We start from the raw sequence: 21561 nt of genomic DNA, 5'->3' as shown, positions 1-21561 counted from the left end.
CTTTTCAGAACCAGGAAGCTTCACCATGGTTTGTTTCTTTCTTTTTGTTTCAAAGCGGGTAGGTGCAGATGGCTGTTTGAGGTATACCCATTCCCAGCTGACTGTCAGCCAGGTAAATTGCGCTGACAGAGGTAGGGGTAGATTGTGATACCGGCTTTAATCATTTTGGATTTTGGCAATGTCATTACAGTGCTTTTCCAATGCTTGCAGTTAATGTGTACATAAAATGAAATAATTTTCTCTGTGGTGATATGATTACAATATTTTTCCTCATGATATCCTTTAAATACAGTAATATTAACCTGATTAAAGTTTTAGCTTGGCACCTTTATGAAGTTGTTAAAAAAAAAAAAGTTTTTATGTTTTGGAATGGTCATAAAATAAATATTGAAATATTGTGATTTCAAAGTATGTTAAATCTGGTGTAAACTGCAGGTGGAAAAATTAGGTGGAATAATTTGGAGGCTCAAAAATAAAGAAAGTGCTTCAGCACTTTAAGTTTTGAGTCGTATAATCAGTGACAAATCCAGGTTTGTCCGCAAAGGGAATTGTACTTTTCTTATTTTTAACAAAATAAGATTGTAGCATTTGTTTTAAAGAGATGTGTTCTCCTTTAAATAAACAAATAAATAAGGGGGGCTGCTGATCTGTAAAAAATCAAGAATTCTTTATATTTTAGTTAGACAGGTAAAGACCTGTGAAGTATACTTACCATTCAAAGGTGTATATGTGTGTGTGTGTGTGTGTGTGTGTGTATACATTTATATATAAATTGATAGATCTAAACAAGCATTTTTTGGATGTGGGGGTGGAAAGTGTGAGTAGGTGAGAAACATGGGTATCACCTTTATTTCTCTCACTTGACTCTGCATGTTAATCAGAATATTCTTGTTTTAATCCTTGCTTTTTTAGGTTTCAGAAAAAAATATCTGATTAAACTCTGAATTCTTGTTTCTTATTTATTTTAACCTTTATCCATCTCATCTTATTCAAGCAACTCCGTATTTTTGTGTGCTACCCATGTATCTGGTCTAATGTAATAGCTGGTTTGTAGGTGAAGTCAAAGTAACTTGTTTTTAGGTACCTTATCCACTTTGTCATGTCCCCCTGTCTTGTAATTGCAGTCGATCAGATGATGATTCTGGGTCAGCATCAGGTTCTGGATCTGGTTCAAGCTCTGGAAGCAGTAGCGATGGAAGTAGCAGCCAGTCAGGGAGCAGTGACTCTGACTCTGGTTCAGAGTCAGGCAGTCAATCAGAATCGGAGTCCGACACATCTAGAGAGAAGAAACAAGTACAAGCTAAACCACCAAAAGTTGATGGAACTGAGGTAAAACAAAATATACAAATGAAGTCTTTGTGGGGAAAAAAGCATTGTTCTTGTTTCAGAGAGATGTTAATTTAAAATGAAAAATGTTTAGATTTTAATTTAATTGGTTATTAATTGCATGTACTGCAGCTGTCTTAAATACTGGTCTCAGTTTCTCATGACAAGTACTTGAATTGATGTTCTTAAATTCTCACTTGTGTAGGTATTTTGGATCAGATGCCTACGTAAATTTTGTTATGCAGAAGCACTAACTTACTTAAACCTTACCAAAGGCAAAGTCAGATGAAATGTTGCCGTTTCTGAAATTCTATTTTTATATTGTTCCAGTAATACTTAGTTTCCTTGTATCAATAAATAGTCATACAAAAAATTAAAGCTTACATAGAGATGGCTTTTTGTATCAAAAAGTTTGCTGTGTTTAGGAAAAAGTGATGTTTTGCCCTCCTAAATCAAGTGGGCCAAAATTACCTGCACTCTCCTCTGTTGTATGGATTTGTTTAGGTGATAAGCACCTATATATATATATATATACACACGTATATATACATATATATATATATACGTATATATATATATATATATATATATATATATATATATATATATACACATATACATATATATACATATACATATATATACATATACATATATATACATATACATATATACATTATGTTTTGTAGTATTATGTTATTATAGTACTATACGTATATAATACTATAGATACGAAAGGCAATAATATAATCATTGTATAAAACTCTAAGACTGTTATGGATTGTCTTTTATATTTTTATTTGTGTATTTCACTATTCCCATATGAAACAAAAACATACCAGGTAAATAGTCTGAACAGTTTTATCTGGATCAGCTTAAAAATTTTCTTTATAAATGTTTTACATTAACAATGCCTACACAACTATTGTTAAACTTACTGAAGGAACTATCTCAAGAATTCTTACATAATTTTCTGTTTTCAGGAAATCTCACTGCTTTAAAATGGTATCCAATATTATTAGTGTCTGCAGTATTTTGTAGTGGTATAAATAATGTTAATAAAATTGAGATTAGTCGTAATAATGATCATCTTGAGTCTCAGTATGTTTAACTGACTTATATGTCAATTCCTACTCAGTTTTGGAAGTCCAGTCCAAGTATACTTGCTGTACAGAGATCAGCAGTGCTCAAGAAGCAACAGCAACAGCAAAAGGCAGTATCATCAGACAGTGTTTCTGAAGAGGTGAATAATATACATTAGTTTTATTTACCATGTAAACATGCCTGTTCTATTGTCTTATATGATAGGCAACATTTTTTTTTGAGCCAAGCTGTATTCTGTAAGTGCGTGTTATAGTCCTAGCCTGTAAAAGTAATGTTCAAATAACTGACCTTTTTATAAGGAAAGGTAAAAATAGTTCTAGTTACTTGTCTTCAGATGAGTTATGCCAAAATTATAGCAGCCTAGATTTATGAGTATTTTCAAGTAGATATTCTGTGATGTATGGACAAAATTTTCAAGCCACACTGTACTGCCTTGTATTGTATTTTTGGCTTATTGCATTTCTTAAAGATAATTAAAAATGCTAGAAAATTGTTCAACTATTTTTTCAGTGGAAATGTAGCTGCTATATTTTTCAAAAACTCAGTATGGAATATAAAACTACATATTTTTGTACAGTTACTACAAAATAATTCTTGTATTCTAAGAACCACACCTGAATTCTAGATATTTTAATACCTAAGCCATTGGCTAAACTTGACTTTGAGCAGTAGGAATATCTTCTAAGGAGGCTAGTGACAGTGAAATGGTACTTACAAATCAGGTTTTTCTCCTTCATTGGAAATATTACACTGGTCACACTTATTTGGCTAGATCTGTTTTTGTCTGGTTTAGCAACTCATTGTTAACTTAATCTCACATCAATAAAACATTAATTTACAGCTGTATGATCTAAAGTTTGTTCCTATGAAATTTTTTTTGAAAATCTAATTTTTAGAAGATTCTTTTTTTTCTTTTTCTGAGAGTAGAGAGAAGAACAAACACATTTTCAGATTTTTCTTAAAATGGAGTTTAAATGTGAAAGATTATAGAAGGTGGGAGAGCTCTGAAAGGTTAGGAGGTTTTGTTATTTTTTTGGTAGAACCATCAAATTGATGAACTTGGAGCATCTGAAGCCATGGCTTTATTTTATGTAGGCACAATAGTTATTTTTTAAGGCTTTTCTTCATGATGTTCCGTAGAGCTCTGCTGGCACAATATATTCATAGATAGTTAGATACTACAACAACAGCAGTCCTTATCTTAGTCTTCTATATTAGTCCCTTTGGGGGATGAAGACAGGGGGATGAACAATATGATGTCAACTTGAATGTGGGAACTGAATACTAGAAGTATTTCGTTCTTGTCATTGTCATTAATGGTATATTTTTTTTCTTCATCTGCAGGAGTCATCCAGTAGTGAAGATTCTGCTGATGACTCATCCAGTGAAACCAAGAAGAAAAAACATAAAGAGTAAGATATTTTCATAAGTAATATCACATAATTGTTTGTCAGTGATGTGTACTCATAACTGATGCCTTATTTTCCACACTGAAAATGCTTAAGTTCTCTTTCTAATTCTTGTTCTTGTGTTTCTCAGTTTTGATTGACATTTTGGAATATTAAAAAAAACAACACAGACTTTTAAAGAAATATCTATATCATATTCATTTCTGAGCAAAAGTGTCTGCAGTATTGTTCAAAAACATTCATTAGTGCTTTTATTTTTAAAATAATTTGTTGCAACATATTTTTGAGTTTAAGGCCCTCCTTAAAAGTTTTTGTAGGAATTGGAATCTACTTAGGTTGTCTCATAAAATTAAAGATGGAATCTCCTAATCAGTGCCAACTTTTTCTATTTTTTTTTCCTCTGAAAAGTTCAACAGTTATTATATTTCTGACAGTAATTAGCTTTATTGACTGGAAAACAAAGTTTCATTGAAATTGTTCTGCCAGATCAGTTAAGTAGATCAAAAATTTGTGAGAAGGATTATACTATGGCATATAGCAATGAGAAGTGAATAGGCATAGTGACCTGTGGTTTTTATGAATGCTGTGTAGAAAATGAACTGTTGTATCATTCTTCTTCTCACAATTAATGAATCATTGCACTTCCCATGGTTGCTGCTATATTGTCTTCATGAAATGGTAGTTGAAGAAAAAGGGCAAAAAAACTATGCAAAATAGTACTTTTCTAATGATGAGTTGTTATTCATAGTCTTCTGCTATTTAAAAATTTGAGTGCACCTAATAACAACCTCCATTACAAGAAGCATATTTATGTTTAAGAACAAATAACCAAATCCGTCATATATTCAGTGCTTTGATTTTGCCCTACGATTCTCCTGAACAAGTATGTCTGCAGTTGCTAGATGTCGTGCAGATCAGAGATTTCTCAATATGTAACTTGATCAAGGCCAAGAGGATTGTGTTTTATATCTGTGGTCTGTATTTCCAAATAGACGTATGTTTTGGACTTCTCTCTCTCCCTCTTTTTTTTTTTTTTTTTTAACCTACTGCTTGCAGAAAAAGTATAAGTCATGATTTCTTGCCATTGCCCTTGTACCATCTGTACGATATGCTTACATATGTAAGTCTTTGATGACCAGAACAATGGGACTGTAGTTTCTGCCAGGACCTAATGCATATCGAAGTGAGAGAGAGGTCAAAGCACTGATTCCTAGGCTTCCTTACTGGAATTTTATGGATGAGATTTTTATGGTAATATTTCAGCTTTGATGAACATCAGTACTGCTCTAGCACTTTGGTCAAAGAAACCTAAACCTGATGTTAGATTTAGCAACCTTTCCACAATGCATACCATTTTTTTTTTCTTCTCTATGAAGATACTGAGATTAATTTGCCTATATTCAGTTAGAGTCTGAGGCAATGTACATGTACTATTCATTATCTTCTCTATTGCAAAGTTGATCACAGCTAAGCAGGAACAAGGAGATGCTGCTGCTCAGAGTCACAAGTGACTTATTCATAGTATGTTGTCTGGTTGTGAAGTTCTGATTTAGGAACTCAGTGGGAGCTTTTGGGAGCCAGTGCCTCTCACAGGTGCTGTGGTTCAAATCTTTTGGCATGTTTCTCAAATCCGCTTTTGCATTATCTTCTGTTTTTTGTGCCAAAGCTGCTGATTATTCCCGAGGCACAGGGAACATAGGTATTAGAAAATGCAGGACTTTCCAGAATGTACATGACAAGGTTTTATGATTTGAGCATGCGTAAGTTCCAATAAACATTTATCTTTCTAGTTAGACTTACTAAGTTTCTTAATGTCATTCTTAACTCATTACTTCAAGCTGAAATTTATGTAGAAATCCAGATTTTTCTGTTTTGAATTTTACTGCTACCTCTTGGTAATGGAAGACTTATTTCAATTCCCTTTGAAGCCATTGGGCATTTTTGTTTATCATTTATGACAATAATTTTTACAACTTTCTGTCCATTGGCTAAAATAGCTTTTATTTCTGTGAAGAATGCTTGAATTACAATAGATGATTATGGTTGAATATCTGTTTTTAAAAAAACAAAGTGAGTTACTCTTTTCTCTTTTGATTTTACAGCGAAGACTGGCAAATGTCAGGGTCAGGATCAGTATCAGGAACTGGTTCTGATTCTGAATCAGAGGAAGATGGGGATAAAAGTAGTTGTGAAGAAAGTGAATCTGACTATGAGCCAAAAAACAAGGTCAAAAGCCGGAAACCTCCAAGCAGGTAAGAAGTCCTTTCTTCTCTGGTACTATGTCTAACAAGTAGTTAAGTATTGTACCGCTAATACATATGCAAATGAAATCATTAATGTATATTTAAAAATTATATATTTTTAAGCTATTAAAGATATTACTAATACCAGTAGTTTGTATTGAATGCCTTTTCCTGTCTGCTGTAACTAAAAGTGTTGTAACTGTGCATTCGAGAAACACATGTATTCAGAAAGTATCACAGAAGACTTTTGGTTGTCCAATTTGATATGCCACTGTTGTGTTGTATCTTACTGTCTTGAAGAATTAAGCCAAAAAGTGGGAAAAAGACTGCAGGACAGAAAAAGAGGCAACTTGATTCATCTGAGGATGATGATGATGAGGAGGAGGATTATGATAAGAGAGGATCTCGTCGCCAGGCAACAGTCAACATTAGTTACAAAGAAGCTGAAGAAACCAAGACAGATTCTGATGATTTGCTGGAAGTTTGTGGAGAAGATGTCCCACAAACTGAAGAAGATGAATTTGAAACTATAGAAAAGTTTATGGATAGTCGAGTTGGCCGAAAAGGAGGTAATTTTTAACAGTGTTCTTAAGATACTGGAGTGCATTGTAGTGCAACTTTAGCGTTCTTAGCTGTAGGTCTCTGATGTTTAAAAACAGCAATCATTTTAAAACGCCAGAGAGTCATCTTCTTTTGTTTCTCACATTCATAAAGATGTTCCTTTTTAAAGCCTCTTCTAAGCATTTCAAAGTAAAATGTAGAAGAAAGTCTAAGCAGAAGGAAAAATAAATAAAAAGAAGAGAGCTTCATATTGTATAAATATGCATCATATTTTTACACCACTGTTTGTACAGTTCAGTGGTAATTGATTTGTATAAATTGTATTTACTGGAGTGGAGAAAGCAGACAAGACAGACAAGTCTGCTGACCAGTAGCCTGAGCTCTGAGCTCTGAAAGACTGTTAGGAAGGATGAACCACTGAGATTGTGATTTCAGTTATTGCTGTACAAATTGTCTCAATACAATGCAATACACAGAATCACTACAAAATAGATATAAAATTTATTGCACGTGAAGTTCTAGATGTATTTTTATCAAAGGTAGTAGGCATGTTGTATTTCCATCAGTTGCTGTCATGTATTGTCCAGCAGTTCTGTTTTGAGTTTGAGGCTGCAAAACAGACTAATTATCTATATAAGTAAATAATTAAATAAAAATATATAAAATGGTCCCCTTGCACTTCAGAGCTTCTTTTCTCCATTAGTTATACCCAGTCACTAAATTACTGACCCGTCTCAGAGCTTGCACTTTCCTCTCAACTCTTCTCCCATGCTGTCCTAAATTCTAGCATATACTGCCCCAATGCCAGGAGTGCGTAGTGTTGCTGCTGTGTTCAAAGTCTTCTGGACTAAGCTTCTTATATTCTACCTGCCCACATGCTGTTGCTGCTTGTGCTTTATATTGTTGTTGCCACTTTGTTGCTTTATCTGGTCACTGCAGCTTGCTGGGCTCATTTCCTTACTTGGCTATCCTCACAGAAATTAGCCTGTTTCCTGCTGCTAGGATGGTTTGGTTGTGATACAGACTGTACTTAATAATTTTCCCAGGTAAGATTCCAAAGCCAGAAAATGGAGTAGAACACATTTATGGAGAAATAGATTCATAGTATCATAAGCAATAGGTTACTGATGTCTCAAGTGCCTTTTATAGGCTCAGTGATGAGAATAACGTAGCAGAGAAGACAACAAGCAGTATTAGTGGAGCATTCCCTGGCGATCATTTTGATTTAAGTAGGAATTCAAAGAAAATTCTCATGAGAAATGATTAGATGTCATAGATTACATACAGAAGTTTGGATTGTTTTTTTCCCGATTCTGACTACTGTGCATGTATTAACATATCTATGTAATTATTCAAATAAATGTAATAACATAAGAACTGTAGATATTAGTCCAGTTACATGCTTATATAAAAGCATCAGTAATTGCTGTCTTACTGGTTAACTTATGACTGCACACTTAATTAAGCATTCTGGTATGGTTTCTTTTTCAGCCACTGGTGCCGCAACCACTATCTACGCAGTTGAGGCAGATGGTGACCCAAATGCTGGGTTTGAAAAGTCAAAGGAGCCAGGAGAAATACAGTATCTTATTAAATGGAAAGGCTGGTCACACATCCATAACACTTGGGAAACTGAGGAAACACTGAAGCAACAAAATGTTAAAGGAATGAAGAAACTGGACAACTACAAGAAAAAAGATCAGGAAACAAAACGATGGTGAATATTTTTATGAGGACTTCTATGCTGTATATTTTGTAACAATGTGGCTGTTCCATAACAATTGTTTTGTAACAGTTATGTTTCTGAGACTTGTTACCTCTTCATGAGGGCAAGGTTTCAAATGTCTGTACAACAGGAAGACAAAAACTTTGAAAGCTGAAGCCTCCTTAACCTGATCCCATTAGATAATCTTCTGAACCTGATTTTAATGTATCTCTTATAAGTTAAGTTTTAACAAGATGGGTAGTGTTTAATAATAATAATGAATTTGTTATTGAACTTTGTTCAGTTATGCAGGTTTCTTGCCTTAGAGATAGATTAATTTTTTCTTGGTGTCTTAGCCATTTCATATTGTTTTTAAGAATTTAATTTTCTTGGCTTGAATCTCTGTTCAAGTCTGAGAAATTCAAGAATTGAAGAAATCCATACATTTCTGTGTCATCTTTCTAGTATTCAACTTATTACAACACTTAATATATTTTCAGCAACCTTAAGTGAGATGGATTCTTACAGAATAAGCTACCCTCAATACGGTTCCTTGAAAATACCCTATAAAGTATACTACTTGCTGTTGAGGACAGGTATTCTGAATTATCAGATTGTGATTGAATTTGTGTCTTTCGACAACCATCCTTGGTCATTAATGTTGAGGCACCTCGGCCAGATGCAACATTTCTGTAGTAGGAACGTCTGAGCTGTAGCCCCTTTCAAAGAAATGCTCAAAGCAGTATTCCTGTGGTGGTTACACTCAGAGGTTTATTGTTGCTAGATTTTCATAGTTTTAGAACCACACAATGTAATAATTGCTGTAAATAAATTCCTATTGCAGGCTGAAAAATGCTTCTCCAGAAGACGTGGAATATTATAACTGCCAGCAGGAGCTTACAGATGATCTACATAAGCAGTATCAGATAGTGGAAAGAATAATTGGTATGTTACAAACCTGCAGAAAGCAACGTTGAGAATATTTTATGTTCATTGCTTGTGTGTTGCATTTGTAGTTAAAAATGTGGACTGTTACTAACTTATTTTTTAATTCAAAACAAATTTTGGGTAAAGAGAAGTTGTGCTATGAAGCTAATTTATGTTGTCTTATCACCTAAAATGAGTGTATTCTTAAAATACAGAAGTAAAATATTAATTTGGTATCTCTAATACGTTTCTACAGCTCATTCAAATCAAAAGTCAGCAGCTGGTTATCCAGACTACTATTGCAAATGGCAGGGTCTACCTTATTCAGAATGTAGCTGGGAAGATGGTGCTCTCATTGCCAAAAAGTTTCAGACACGCATTGATGAGTATTTTAGCAGAAATCAATCCAAAACCACTCCTTTTAAGGACTGCAAGGTGAGTATGTAAATGCAATGGATTTATAATAAGTTGTACTGGCTCTGGCTGTGATAAAGTTAGAATAGAATAGTTTAGTTGGAACAGGCCTACAAAGGTGTCGGTCCCACCTTGCTGGGAAGCCTCTTCCAGTGTTTGACCAATCTTACAGTAAACAAATTCTTCTTAATGTAGAAAAGGTACAATTGTTTGATCTGTTGCTGAACAGTGTTTGCACAGTGTTCATGGCTTCTTTGTTTTTCGCTGTGCCCTTCTCCATCCAGAAGCAGGCCAGGGGTGGGCAGGTGTTTGAGAGGGAACATATATAGCCAAGATGGAACAGGTGACCCAAACTGGTCAAAGATATACCCTGTGGCATGTAATGTCATGCTTGTCATTAAAACTGAGGGGGAAAAATCAGAGGTTCAATGGTGACCATTGCTTGGAGACTTAATGGGTCTGTTGGTTGGAAGTCATGTGTGGTTGGTTATTGTTTTTTTTTTGTTGTTGTTGTTTCTCTTTTATATTTATATTTTCTTTTATATTTTTTTTCTTCACCTAGTAAACTGTCTTTGTCATGATCGACAATTTTTTTCTCACTTTTGCCATTTCAGTTTTTTCTGCCATCCTCGTTCAAAACAAACTGCATAGTGATAAAAAAAAAAAAGTGAAAGTTTCTTATGCATCAAGAGTATTTTACATATTACAAAATGTTCTTGAAGGTTGTTTGAGAACAGTAGTAATGGTAGATACATAGCAATATATGTACAAACATCTACTACTAAGAATGGCTTTTCATAGATTAATCCCCTGTTTTTTTTACTGGCTTTCAAATGGCTTGTTTAGTATTTTAGTTTGTGTGAAAGGTAAGCTGAGTGAATAATGGGTTAACATAATTCCCATTGTTGAATTTAGATGACCATTCAAACTGAATTCAGTTTGCAAATTTTTGTTTTTTAAATTACTCATTTTCACATGGCCTAGTTTTTGGTGGTGGATGAAGACGACTTGGTGATCCCACAGATGCCTACTACTACATTTTCTATAGAAAGCCAGTCTGGTAACTGCAGTCAGCAGTAAAACTGATGTTTAGTTTGCTGTTGACAGGTTCTAAAACAGAGACCAAGATTTGTTGCACTAAAGAAGCAACCATCTTACATTGGAGGACAGGAAAGTTTGGAGTTAAGAGATTATCAGTTAAATGGATTGAATTGGCTTGCTCATTCGTGGTGCAAGTAAGTATAGTTTGTTTGTAAATTCTAAGCATTCATAAAAACGTAAACATTATTCTTTTCTATATTTATGGAGGCTAGATGTCTTACTACAGTAAGCTGAAAGTAGAGTCCTGAGAGGACTGTTTTTGCTCAAAGAAATACTAAAGCTACTGGAGTTAATTACATGGTTGGTTTCAAAAAACAATTAAACTCTGCTGTTGGTACTCCCACTTTCTGTGTAGAAGTCATGTTTTTAAAAAGCAATTGGAAAAAAATAACTAAGACTACAAAACTGAAAGAATCAAAGCAAAATCTTATGAAATGCCAACGTTAGTGTTACACTTATAAGATAGACCCCTTAAGAATACTTCCAAGCTTTTTGTTAATTTTGTTAATTTAAGGAACTAGTATCTTCATAAACTTCTTCAAGATGTATAGTTACAAAATCTTGAAAACTTGTACAAGTAGTTTCTATACTCAAGATAATAATGTCTTCTTGTCCATTCCCTTCCTCTCTCTTCATCCCCCTCTTCCTCATTCTTTTTTGTTTGTGTGTTTTTGTTTTTTTTAGAGGGAATAGTTGTATTCTTGCAGATGAAATGGGTCTGGGTAAAACAATACAAACAATTTCTTTTCTGAACTACCTGTTTCATGAACATCAACTGTATGGGCCTTTCCTGCTGGTTGTGCCACTTTCTACTTTGACATCTTGGCAAAGAGAGATTCAAACTTGGGCTCCTCAGATGAATGCTGTAGTTTACTTAGGAGATATAACCAGCAGAAATATGGTGAGTATTTCCCTTCATCATTAGAAAAGCTTATTTGTAAACCACATTCGTTTCATATTCCTATCCTCCACTAATTTCCAATATTTTGGTTGGGAGTGAGCAAATAATTGCTGAAACACTTAAGATGCAAATTGAAAGGTCAGATTATGATTCTATATAAATGTGCATGAAAGATTTCCATCCGTCTTAATAATAAACAGGATTAAAAATGTAGTCTTGCACCTGAAAACAAATTGTCATCTGCCATGTAATTATTTATGCAGATAAAATAAAAATAGTATGTATGCAAGCCAACCACAATCTTAATTTATTTTCTGAAAAGTTCTTTTTTTTTTTTCCTTAAGCTGTCTTCTGAATGTTAGTAATCTTGTTTATTAAAGCAAAAAACGTTTCGTAGAAATTCTCTGCTGTTTATTCAGAGGCTAACAAAGTGGTTTGGAGTGCTTAGACAGCTTGGAAGTTCAGTCTTGTGGAAATTCAGTTCATGTGTTGTGCTTCTGTTTTGTGATCAGATTATTGAACATCTTTAAACATTTATATTGCTGTAGTGCTTATGTCTCATTGATTGGTACAATTTTTTTTCCTAGCTTACTGTTTACTTAATTGTTTTTGTAGATAAGAACTCATGAATGGATGCATCCACAGACCAAACGACTGAAGTTTAACATACTTCTGACAACATACGAAATTTTGCTGAAGGATAAGGTAATTTCACTAGCTTTCTCAGGGAGATGAAACCATTGCCCAGTGTAGAACTCTTGTTCGACTTGCACATTTGGGTTTTTAGTCATTAAATGGATGTAGAGTGTGATGGATTTTACTTTTGGACAGTGTATATATTTTAAGCACTTCTTGCCTTTCTGTATGTGTGATGAGGCTTTCAGCCTTCTTCCATTTCATCAAGCAGGTAATGCTTCTAGTTTGCTTGAGCTTCGCATTACTGTAATGATCTCCTCCCATCAGGAGCTATACTTTCCTTGTATCATCAAAGAGCTGAAAAAGAATCCAGCCCATTACACAAACATCTTTGAAACAAAACTTTGAAATCCAAAATGACTTTTCTTCATTATTATGCATACAGTAGGGTATTACTACTGTGTCCAGGACAGTAGTACACAGGGTTATCGTTAGTCCTTCTAAGAGTATATGAAAATTTTTATAGACAATGAGAAGAACATTTTGACTGGATTTGTTTGGGAAGAAGAGGTCTATAGCTTCTGTGGTTGGTAGTTTGTTGTTGTTCTTGTTGTTGTTTTTATTTTTTGTTTTGTTTTGTTTTTCTGTTATGAAAATTAATGTGGATCAGACTGTGCGCCCTTTTCTCATCTTCTAACTTGATTTATACTTTCTTGGGATGTTTGCATATGCTTTCTTTGAACCTGGCTAATATAAAAGCAATGATTAGCACTAAAGACATACAGCTGTCCGTATTTTATTAAAATAATAAAAAAAGAAAATGATGGTTATAAAACGTGAGAAATTGCATACTATGTTTACCTGTGTAATGTTCACCCGGTTGTCCATTTCTTTAAGTCTTTCCTTGGCGGTCTGAATTGGGCATTCATAGGGGTTGATGAAGCTCATCGTTTAAAAAATGACGACTCTCTTCTGTACAAGACTTTAATAGACTTTAAGTCTAACCATCGGCTTCTTATTACTGGAACTCCTCTGCAAAACTCCCTCAAAGAACTTTGGTCTTTGTTGCACTTCATCATGCCAGAAAAGTAAGGAAGAGTTTTGCATTGTTCTTGTAAACATTTTGTTAAGTTTCATAATATGAAATAGTGTAATGATTTGTAGACATGATGGTATAATAATGAAGGTAGACAATAATACTGTGAGATTGTTTAAATATTCTGTACAATGTAGATGTATGGTCCTGTTGCTGGTCCGGTTGCTGATTAACCCCAGTAGTAGTTGCTTCACCATTAGAGCAGTCCACAAGAATGATGGATTGAGGTGTACTGGTAAGAGCCCAGAAGAAAAAAGGCTTACTCTTAATGTAAGAGGAAAACTGTATAGCTTTACTATGGGGAAATAGGGTGAGATTAGGGATATCTTCTTGTCTTGTCTAACAGTACTAATTAGTGCTGTTAATGGAAGCAAGTTTTTACCAAGCTGCCTGATACCCTGTATTTCAGTCAGGTGGCTATTTTTCCCATTTATTTTAAATACAGTGAGCTTCCTGTATTGATCTCATTTTTTATTGACCTCTGTTTGTACCTAGATTAAATGAGATCTAGTGTTAAATGAGGGCTAGTGTAGAGCTCACATTCCTATCATATATGTTGTAAATGCCAAGCAATATTCCATTGTCTTGCAATCAAAGCCAATGTAATCTTTCATTTAGTAATTTATTTCTAAATATAATTTTGTAAAAGTGTTTGGGAATTTCCATTCTTCTATTTACATACAAAGTATTTGGAATTTCTCGAAAGACCAACATTCAGAAATTGGTTAAATTAAACAAAGGAGGGGGAAGAAATCAAATTGGAATGCTTATACTTTTTTTTTTTTAAATTTTGTTAGCATTCTTCTTAAATATTACTACTTTTTTATATTGTAGATTTTCCTCCTGGGAAGATTTTGAAGAGGAGCATGGCAAAGGAAGAGAGTATGGTTATGCAAGTCTTCACAAAGAGCTTGAACCGTTTTTGCTGAGAAGAGTTAAAAAAGATGTAGAAAAGTCTTTACCTGCAAAAGTTGAGCAAATTCTGAGGATGGAAATGAGTGCATTGCAGAAACAATATTACAAGTAACAATTTTCTTTAAATTTCATTGTTTTAATGATATGTCTACATGCAAATTACTGGTTTAATATTTTTCATAATGCAGTCTGAATTTAGGACAAAACAGTAAAAATCAAGCACCTTTTTAGGATTTCACAACAGTAATGTTCTGTGAAGCAGAGGTTTATTGGTCTTATCTGTTTATTTTGCTTCTGTTGTTTGGCATATTTGTATATTTTCACTAGGAGCTGCTTTTTTTTTTTTTTTTTTTTTTTTTTTTTAGTTTGTTTATATTTTGAGAGCTTTTCTTGCTTCCACAAATGGTTATTTACACCATGTCTTACATCATAGGTGGATTTTAACAAGGAATTATAAAGCCCTCAGTAAAGGTTCAAAAGGCAGTACCTCTGGCTTTCTGAACATTATGATGGAACTCAAAAAGTGTTGTAACCATTGCTACCTCATTAAACCACCAGATGATAATGAATTCTATAATAAACAGGAGGCCTTACAGGTAATGTCATTTTGTTTTTAATTCGGGGAATTTATTTTTGTAATGTGCGCACTGTAATTTTATAGTGTTCTGGCAATTTTTTAGTTCTTAATATTAGGAAAGAGCAAGATCTCTAAAAACATGTATCCTGGACTTTACTGGTAAGTGAATTGATTTTTGTTTTTTTATTGGAACTGAACACTAGACAGATCTCTACTAAATAAAATATCTTCGAATTTTTAATTGCACTCAGCACAAAAAAGATATAGTTTGAAACAGTCTATGCATCTTCACACAAAATGAATTTAAGACCTATTTTAAACCCAGGAAAAATAAAGCAGCTAAACAGATGAAAGCTAAACAGGTAAATGGAAACGCAGGTGACTGGCACGAGCAATCTGTATGAAAGCATGAAGCAATCTGCAGAATGTTTTTAAGCTTTTTGTATAACCAGATATGCCTGCAAACAACCAAACTGAAAGGAAATGAAAGTAATGGTCATTGAAATCTGTCTGATTTTTTTTGCTGTTGTTCTTGTTCCAGATGAAAATAATTATCATTACTACCAGAGATGGGCTGTAATGTTTGTTTTTAGTAAATGTTAATTAATATTTGTACCAAAACTGCTCAGAAGCACAACAACAGATAAAAAAAAATAAATAATTATCAATGATGCTATTTATATCAACATAATTTTTTCTACAGATTTTTTTTTTCTTCTGTAAGCTTCTGATAACTTAAACATTTTTCCCCAAAATATTAGTTTGTGCAGTGACAATCGTAATTACAAGATAGCTTGCAACATGAAACCTTTTTTAAAGCTAAAGGAAGTGTCATTTATAAATTGACACACTCTACATCTACCTCATACAAAATTAAATTCCTTATAACTGCTCGAACATTATTTCTATTAATTGCAGACTTTTAACAACTACTTCTTTGGTCCGCTTTAATAAGTTCTGTTAGCTCTTAATTATGAATGAACACATTCTCCAAAATTCTTTCTCAACCTAAAGAGGCCTAATGTTTAAAACGATAAATCCTGCATTTGCTTTCTGTTCCAGTTATTCCTAAAGGAACCAAGAAGTCTTGATAATGTAACCCACCTAAAGTCTGTTAGGCACCACAAATAACAGTCCTATCATGCATATTTTAAAGTATGTATATTATAAGGAGTGACAAATGTTTTTGTTTTTCTCCCACATCAGTAGACAGGAAGACAAACCTTAAAAGAATGTCTGACCACTTGCAGCACTTACTAGTATCGAGGTGAACTGTTTTTGTAATCCATATTTCTTCTTTTGATAGCATTTGATACGTAGCAGCGGGAAACTAATCCTTCTTGACAAGCTACTGATTCGTCTGAGAGAACGTGGCAACAGAGTTCTGATTTTCTCTCAGATGGTGAGGATGCTGGACATCCTAGCAGAGTACCTAAAGTATCGTCAGTTTCCCTTCCAGGTAACAAGCCTTAGTAGTCTTAATCCTGAATTTAAGAAAAATCTTTTCTTTTCTCGGAGTGTGACAGAGCAGTGGAGCAAGTTGTCTAGAGGTTGTGAAATCTCTTTTCTCCATGATAATTAAAAGAGAAGTGGACATGATCCTGGGCAACCTGCTCTAGTGGACCCTGTCTGAGCAGAGGTGTTAGACAAGATGTCCTTGCCAACCTCAGCCTCTCTGCCATTATCTGATCTTTACCACTTTGCTTAATAAAGGAGTGTCCTTGAATTAAGAAGATGACATGAAGCATTAACATTCCTTTTTTTCCTTCACATTACTGTTTTGGCTGTTGAGAATTCAAGTTGCTCTGATGAGAATATAGCATAAGAATTACTTTTAAACTGTAGTATTCAATCTCTTTAGAGACTTGATGGATCAATAAAAGGGGAATTGAGGAAACAAGCACTGGATCATTTTAACGCAGAAGGATCAGAGGTATGGTAATTTTTTTCCTGTTTTATATTTTCCCAAGAAATATGAGAAGTGTTCTGTAAAAATGACTGTTGAGAAAAATGAGAAATGCATCAAGTTTGAAAATCCAATGTTCATGGCTAGAGTGAAAGGTCTACTTTTTTAGATTTTAGCTTTAATGCAAAGCACAGAACTAAGTTGTGTGTCTTTGATGAACAGCGAAAAACTGATTTCTGAAGATTCTTTGTGTGACTTGTGAATTTATAAGGGTCTCTGCAGCTTTTTTTTTTTTAAAGCTTAGAGGATTTATAGCTTATATAACATTCCAAATACACAAGCCGTTCCATTTGATCAAGTTAAATCGTTCTCCTTTTTTGGGGGCACAGGGAGTAATTGTTTTTCTTGGTAATAGGATTGCATTTCTCAGTTGCTGCTGAGCTTCTGTTTCTGCTACAGTTGAAGAGGAAGGACTTAACTCCATGAAGTAAACTTAAGAAATATATTAAATACAGAAGTTAATTCTGTTTTAAATCCCTAGTGTAGACATCATTGCCTTTTTCTGCTTTGCAGTTATACTGTACATTTTTTGAGGAACCTAAACTTCACGTGGTATTTAACGGTGAAGGCAAACTTAATATTTGTGCAGCAACCAAATTATGTTCTTTGCTTTATCTTCTATTTCTTTCCTAAAAGTGTATAATGTTTCATACATTTTTGGCCATTAATGAGCAAAGATGTTAATGGAAATATTTTACATAATTCCCAGGACTCATTCCTAAGAGTCATGGTTTTCTGTTCTCTGTCACTATAGGAAAAATAATTACTATTTTACTTCCTCTTGAATTTCATATGTTGTTTTATTGCATGTCTCAAGCTTGTTTATAAATATATTAAACAGCAGTGACCCTTGAAGAATTCTGCCTCCTGTCTCGCAACTGGTCATATGTAGTCTCAGTATCTCTCCTAGTATGCCATGGCTGCTTAGGTTTCTTAAGTGGGTAGGTGAAGGAAGACTTTGGTCCAGTCTTCTGCTTGTCTGGTGTTTTGGTTGGTATCTAGTATGCTACAGCCTTTAAACCACAAAGGAATGAGCATCAATGTCTATTGAAAATAGTTATGAATGTTAGCTTTATACATAAAGAAACTTTCCCTAGAGAACGATTACAGAATTGACATGGAATGCATAAATAAGTGTCATAGTGGTTCATTTAAGGATATCAGAACTGCTAAATATAAAACGGTTACATTTTATATTTTCAGGACTTTTGCTTTTTACTGTCTACCAGAGCTGGAGGATTAGGTATAAACTTGGCATCTGCTGACACTGTAGTTATATTTGATTCTGACTGGAATCCACAGAATGATCTGCAAGCACAAGCTAGAGCTCATAGGATTGGGCAGAAGAAACAGGTACATTCAGCTGTAACCTCCAAACCTGAGGGACAGCTCTCTAGAGGAGCTGTCAACTGACTGGGCCATTGCAGTATTCGTGTATTTTGAGAATAATTAGTACTTGGCTGGATGTGTTAAAAATGTTAATAATGCTCTATTTATATTTATATTTTTTTACTTTAAAATCTTCTTAAAACACAGTATGGCAGCTGTGGTATTATGGATGGGGAGGGAGAAGAGTTGCGGGCTTGTCTGTCCCATCTTTGTTGGCATCATGTCATTCTGGAAAATAACTCCATCAGCCACATTCCCCTTAAGTATTTTGTAGTTCTCTTTGGGTTTCTTTATCATTTGGGGTAATAATCAGAAATAGAAGAGTTTTGTTTGTGGCTAATCACTGAAGCTTAAAAAAGACATGTCTTAAGAATTTATTTCTCTATTTGTAAACTGCTTATGTAAGACCATAGTAAGAAATTTGAACTAGTATTTACTAAAATAAATAAAAATCAGATAATGTGCAGACAAGACTGACATTTCTTCTTGTTGTTGCTCACTTATTTAAAATATAGGTTAATATTTATCGTCTAGTCACAAAAGGGTCAGTAGAAGAAGATATTCTTGAAAGAGCCAAGAAGAAGATGGTTCTAGATCATCTAGTAATTCAGAGAATGGACACTACAGGAAAAACTGTACTACATACAGGTTCTACTCCTTCAAGGTATATTTTTATTATCTTATATGCCAATTTGTATTTAATTATATTTGGCAGGTAAGTAAAATCGCCAGTAATTTCATTTTGTTAATGAAAGGCAAACCAAAGGTAAATAAATAAAAACTGCAAAGTGTTTTTGTCTGTGTAGATTTTTGTTTCCATATCAAATATAGCTTTTACTTGACAGTAAAAAGAAATCTTAACTGGCTAGTGGTTATAGAGAATTCTTTCAGTCTACTAAAATAAAATGTTTTTCCTGAAACATCCTGTATTTCAGCTCAACACCTTTTAATAAAGAAGAATTATCAGCAATTTTAAAGTTTGGTGCAGAGGAACTTTTTAAAGAACCTGAAGGGGAAGAACAGGAACCCCAGGTAAGTAATGTTTCTAGACTTGAAATATAAAACAACCCAAAGTATGTATGAATTATTTCATTATAAAGGCAAATTCAATCTTTTTCAGGAAATGGATATAGATGAAATCTTGAAGAGAGCTGAAACTCGGGAAAATGAGCCAGGTCCATTAACTGTAGGAGATGAGTTGCTTTCACAGTTCAAGGTATTGCTCTGTCGTCTCCCTCCTGTCATAATTACTTTCCCTTATTAAAAACTTCTATTTTTTCTTTTATGTACTTATCTCCTTCATTCTTACAAAAGAGATGCCACAATAAGTTAATTGTCTCTTTCTAATAATTTTCTTTTCACTATACCCTCAGTACAAACTTTAAAAAATATTTATAATGTATTTTATGAATAAAATAAGACATTTATGAACATGTTCATGAGGAGAGGTTTGGGTACTGTTTGGGTACTAAAGGCATGAATGCCTTTAATGTTAAGCACTTGTGGTACTTCTGAACACAAAACATAATGTCTGGATTTCTTAATTGATTACTTTTAGAAATTGTTTTCAGCACTGAAGTAAACTTGAATTACAGAAACTTTAAGTGTTACCAGCTAGACATATTATCATGTGGCTGATTTTTTTTTTTTATTATTTAAAATATATGGTGTGATAAGTGTTTAGATCAGTAGGCTATTAAATCACTATTCTGCTGATGGTTCATGTACAATCTTTTTTGATTCCTACGATGTACTGTTTGGATAGTTTTATATTACTACAGTCTCAAATGAACTGATGCATTCAAATGTCATTAGACTTATTCTGAAGGAAGTTAACTGTCATACAGCTACTGTGGAGTGTGTTTCATTATGCTCTACATTAGTCAACTTCTAAAAGAAGAAGAATTTTCATTTTTTCTGAGCCCATATTGCATGTAGTACATCTGTATCATAAATGAGCAAAAATATCTTCATTAGAGACAGTGTTTCTTGAAACATATGTATAGATTTTATGTGTATTATTAAGCAGTAATAAATACAAATGCATGAAGAATATAGATGCATAAAATATGTCATCAAGAACTTAGGTTTCCTAAAATATCTTTTGCTAAGTTTTGTTTAAATTAAGTCATTTATTTAAGTGATGAAAATACATACGTTCTGATGTATAAGGTGGCCAACTTTTCCAATATGGATGAAGACGATATTGAGTTGGAGCCAGAAAGAAACTCAAGAAACTGGGAAGAAATAATCCCAGAAGTCCAGAGGCGAAGAATAGAAGAGGAGGAAAGACAAAAAGAACTTGAAGAAATATATATGCTCCCAAGGATGAGAAACTGTGCAAAACAGGTACCTCTGGGTTTTAACTGACTTATATTTTTGTTTTTCTATTTTTTTTCTTTTTTTTTTTTTTTTTTTCCTTCTCTGAATTCATATTTTTGACAGGCTAGGTAAAAGTTTATTTTGTTTGTATTAAGAATGTAGTTTTGAACTGCTTATTCTGAAATTCCAGATCAGCTTTAATGGAAGTGAAGGAAGACGCAGTAGGAGCAGAAGATACTCTGGATCTGATAGTGACTCTATCACAGAAAGAAAACGTCCAAAAAAGCGTGGAAGACCACGAACTATTCCTCGAGAAAATATTAAAGGATTTAGTGATGCAGAGATCAGGCGGTAAGATACGGGGTGAAGTGCATGTTTAAAGGGATAAAACAGTTATGTTTTTTTTTTTTTTTAAATAATTATAGAGTTCAAAAAATACTAAAGACGGTCTATTTGTGTGAAATTATTTGAAAATTTTCTTTCTATTTAGTGTTTTACCTTGAAAAGGTACAAAAGCAGTTTTTGTACTTTCTCGTGTTGACATAGTTGAACTGTTTGCCAGCATTTGAACCCATTTGGTAAGGGATAGAATTAGCTTGGAAAATGATTCTTGACTGTTTTTCACTTGATTATCATTACTCTAAATTCCTGCATCCCCTGAGAACAGTGATTTCAAAAAAGATTTGATAAGTGCGTGAACTTATTTTTTTAACATACGAAAAATAATTTACTTCCCATGATTCTATGTGAAGGTTGCAGAAAGAACAGCTTTCTGGTGAATACCAGCTTTTTGGTGATAACTACAAAAAAGTTGATTGGGTTTTTGTTTTGTTGTAAGCTTCTTGAAACTGTAATTGAATTAATTTCATAATTTTGCCTTTTTAAGCTAAAATATACAAAATCTGGTGCTGAAGTATTTTTGGCAGGAAGAAGAATTGCCTTTACTTTGACTTCGTGGCTTTGTGAAAT

At 33.6% G+C, this 21561-nt stretch overlaps 1 protein-coding gene across 2 annotated transcripts in view; it reads left to right on the top strand.

The window, feature by feature from the left end:
- CHD1 (chromodomain helicase DNA binding protein 1) overlaps window positions 1-21561 on the top strand; it is a 53179-nt gene that overhangs the window by 15404 nt on the left and 16214 nt on the right. For both annotated transcript variants that reach the window (XM_082784390.1, XM_082784389.1), the window contains exons 3-24: window positions 1125-1329; window positions 2465-2569; window positions 3775-3842; window positions 5942-6091; window positions 6383-6651; window positions 8135-8360; window positions 9193-9293; window positions 9532-9710; window positions 10797-10924; window positions 11475-11691; window positions 12307-12396; window positions 13225-13415; window positions 14258-14446; window positions 14772-14934; window positions 16222-16374; window positions 16777-16848; window positions 18085-18234; window positions 18786-18934; window positions 19206-19302; window positions 19391-19486; window positions 20443-20619; window positions 20783-20943. In XM_082784390.1, the coding sequence (XP_082640516.1) occupies window positions 1125-1329; window positions 2465-2569; window positions 3775-3842; window positions 5942-6091; window positions 6383-6651; window positions 8135-8360; window positions 9193-9293; window positions 9532-9710; window positions 10797-10924; window positions 11475-11691; window positions 12307-12396; window positions 13225-13415; window positions 14258-14446; window positions 14772-14934; window positions 16222-16374; window positions 16777-16848; window positions 18085-18234; window positions 18786-18934; window positions 19206-19302; window positions 19391-19486; window positions 20443-20619; window positions 20783-20943 (3336 nt within the window). The remainder of the gene's footprint in view (window positions 1-1124; window positions 1330-2464; window positions 2570-3774; window positions 3843-5941; window positions 6092-6382; window positions 6652-8134; window positions 8361-9192; window positions 9294-9531; window positions 9711-10796; window positions 10925-11474; window positions 11692-12306; window positions 12397-13224; window positions 13416-14257; window positions 14447-14771; window positions 14935-16221; window positions 16375-16776; window positions 16849-18084; window positions 18235-18785; window positions 18935-19205; window positions 19303-19390; window positions 19487-20442; window positions 20620-20782; window positions 20944-21561) is intronic.

Source organism: Aythya marila (assembly GCF_965140915.1).
Source record: "Aythya marila genome assembly, chromosome: Z".
Lineage (NCBI taxonomy): Eukaryota > Metazoa > Chordata > Aves > Anseriformes > Anatidae > Aythya > Aythya marila.
Note: the sequence above shows the minus strand (reverse complement) of the source record. Positions and strands in the feature narration are given on the sequence as shown.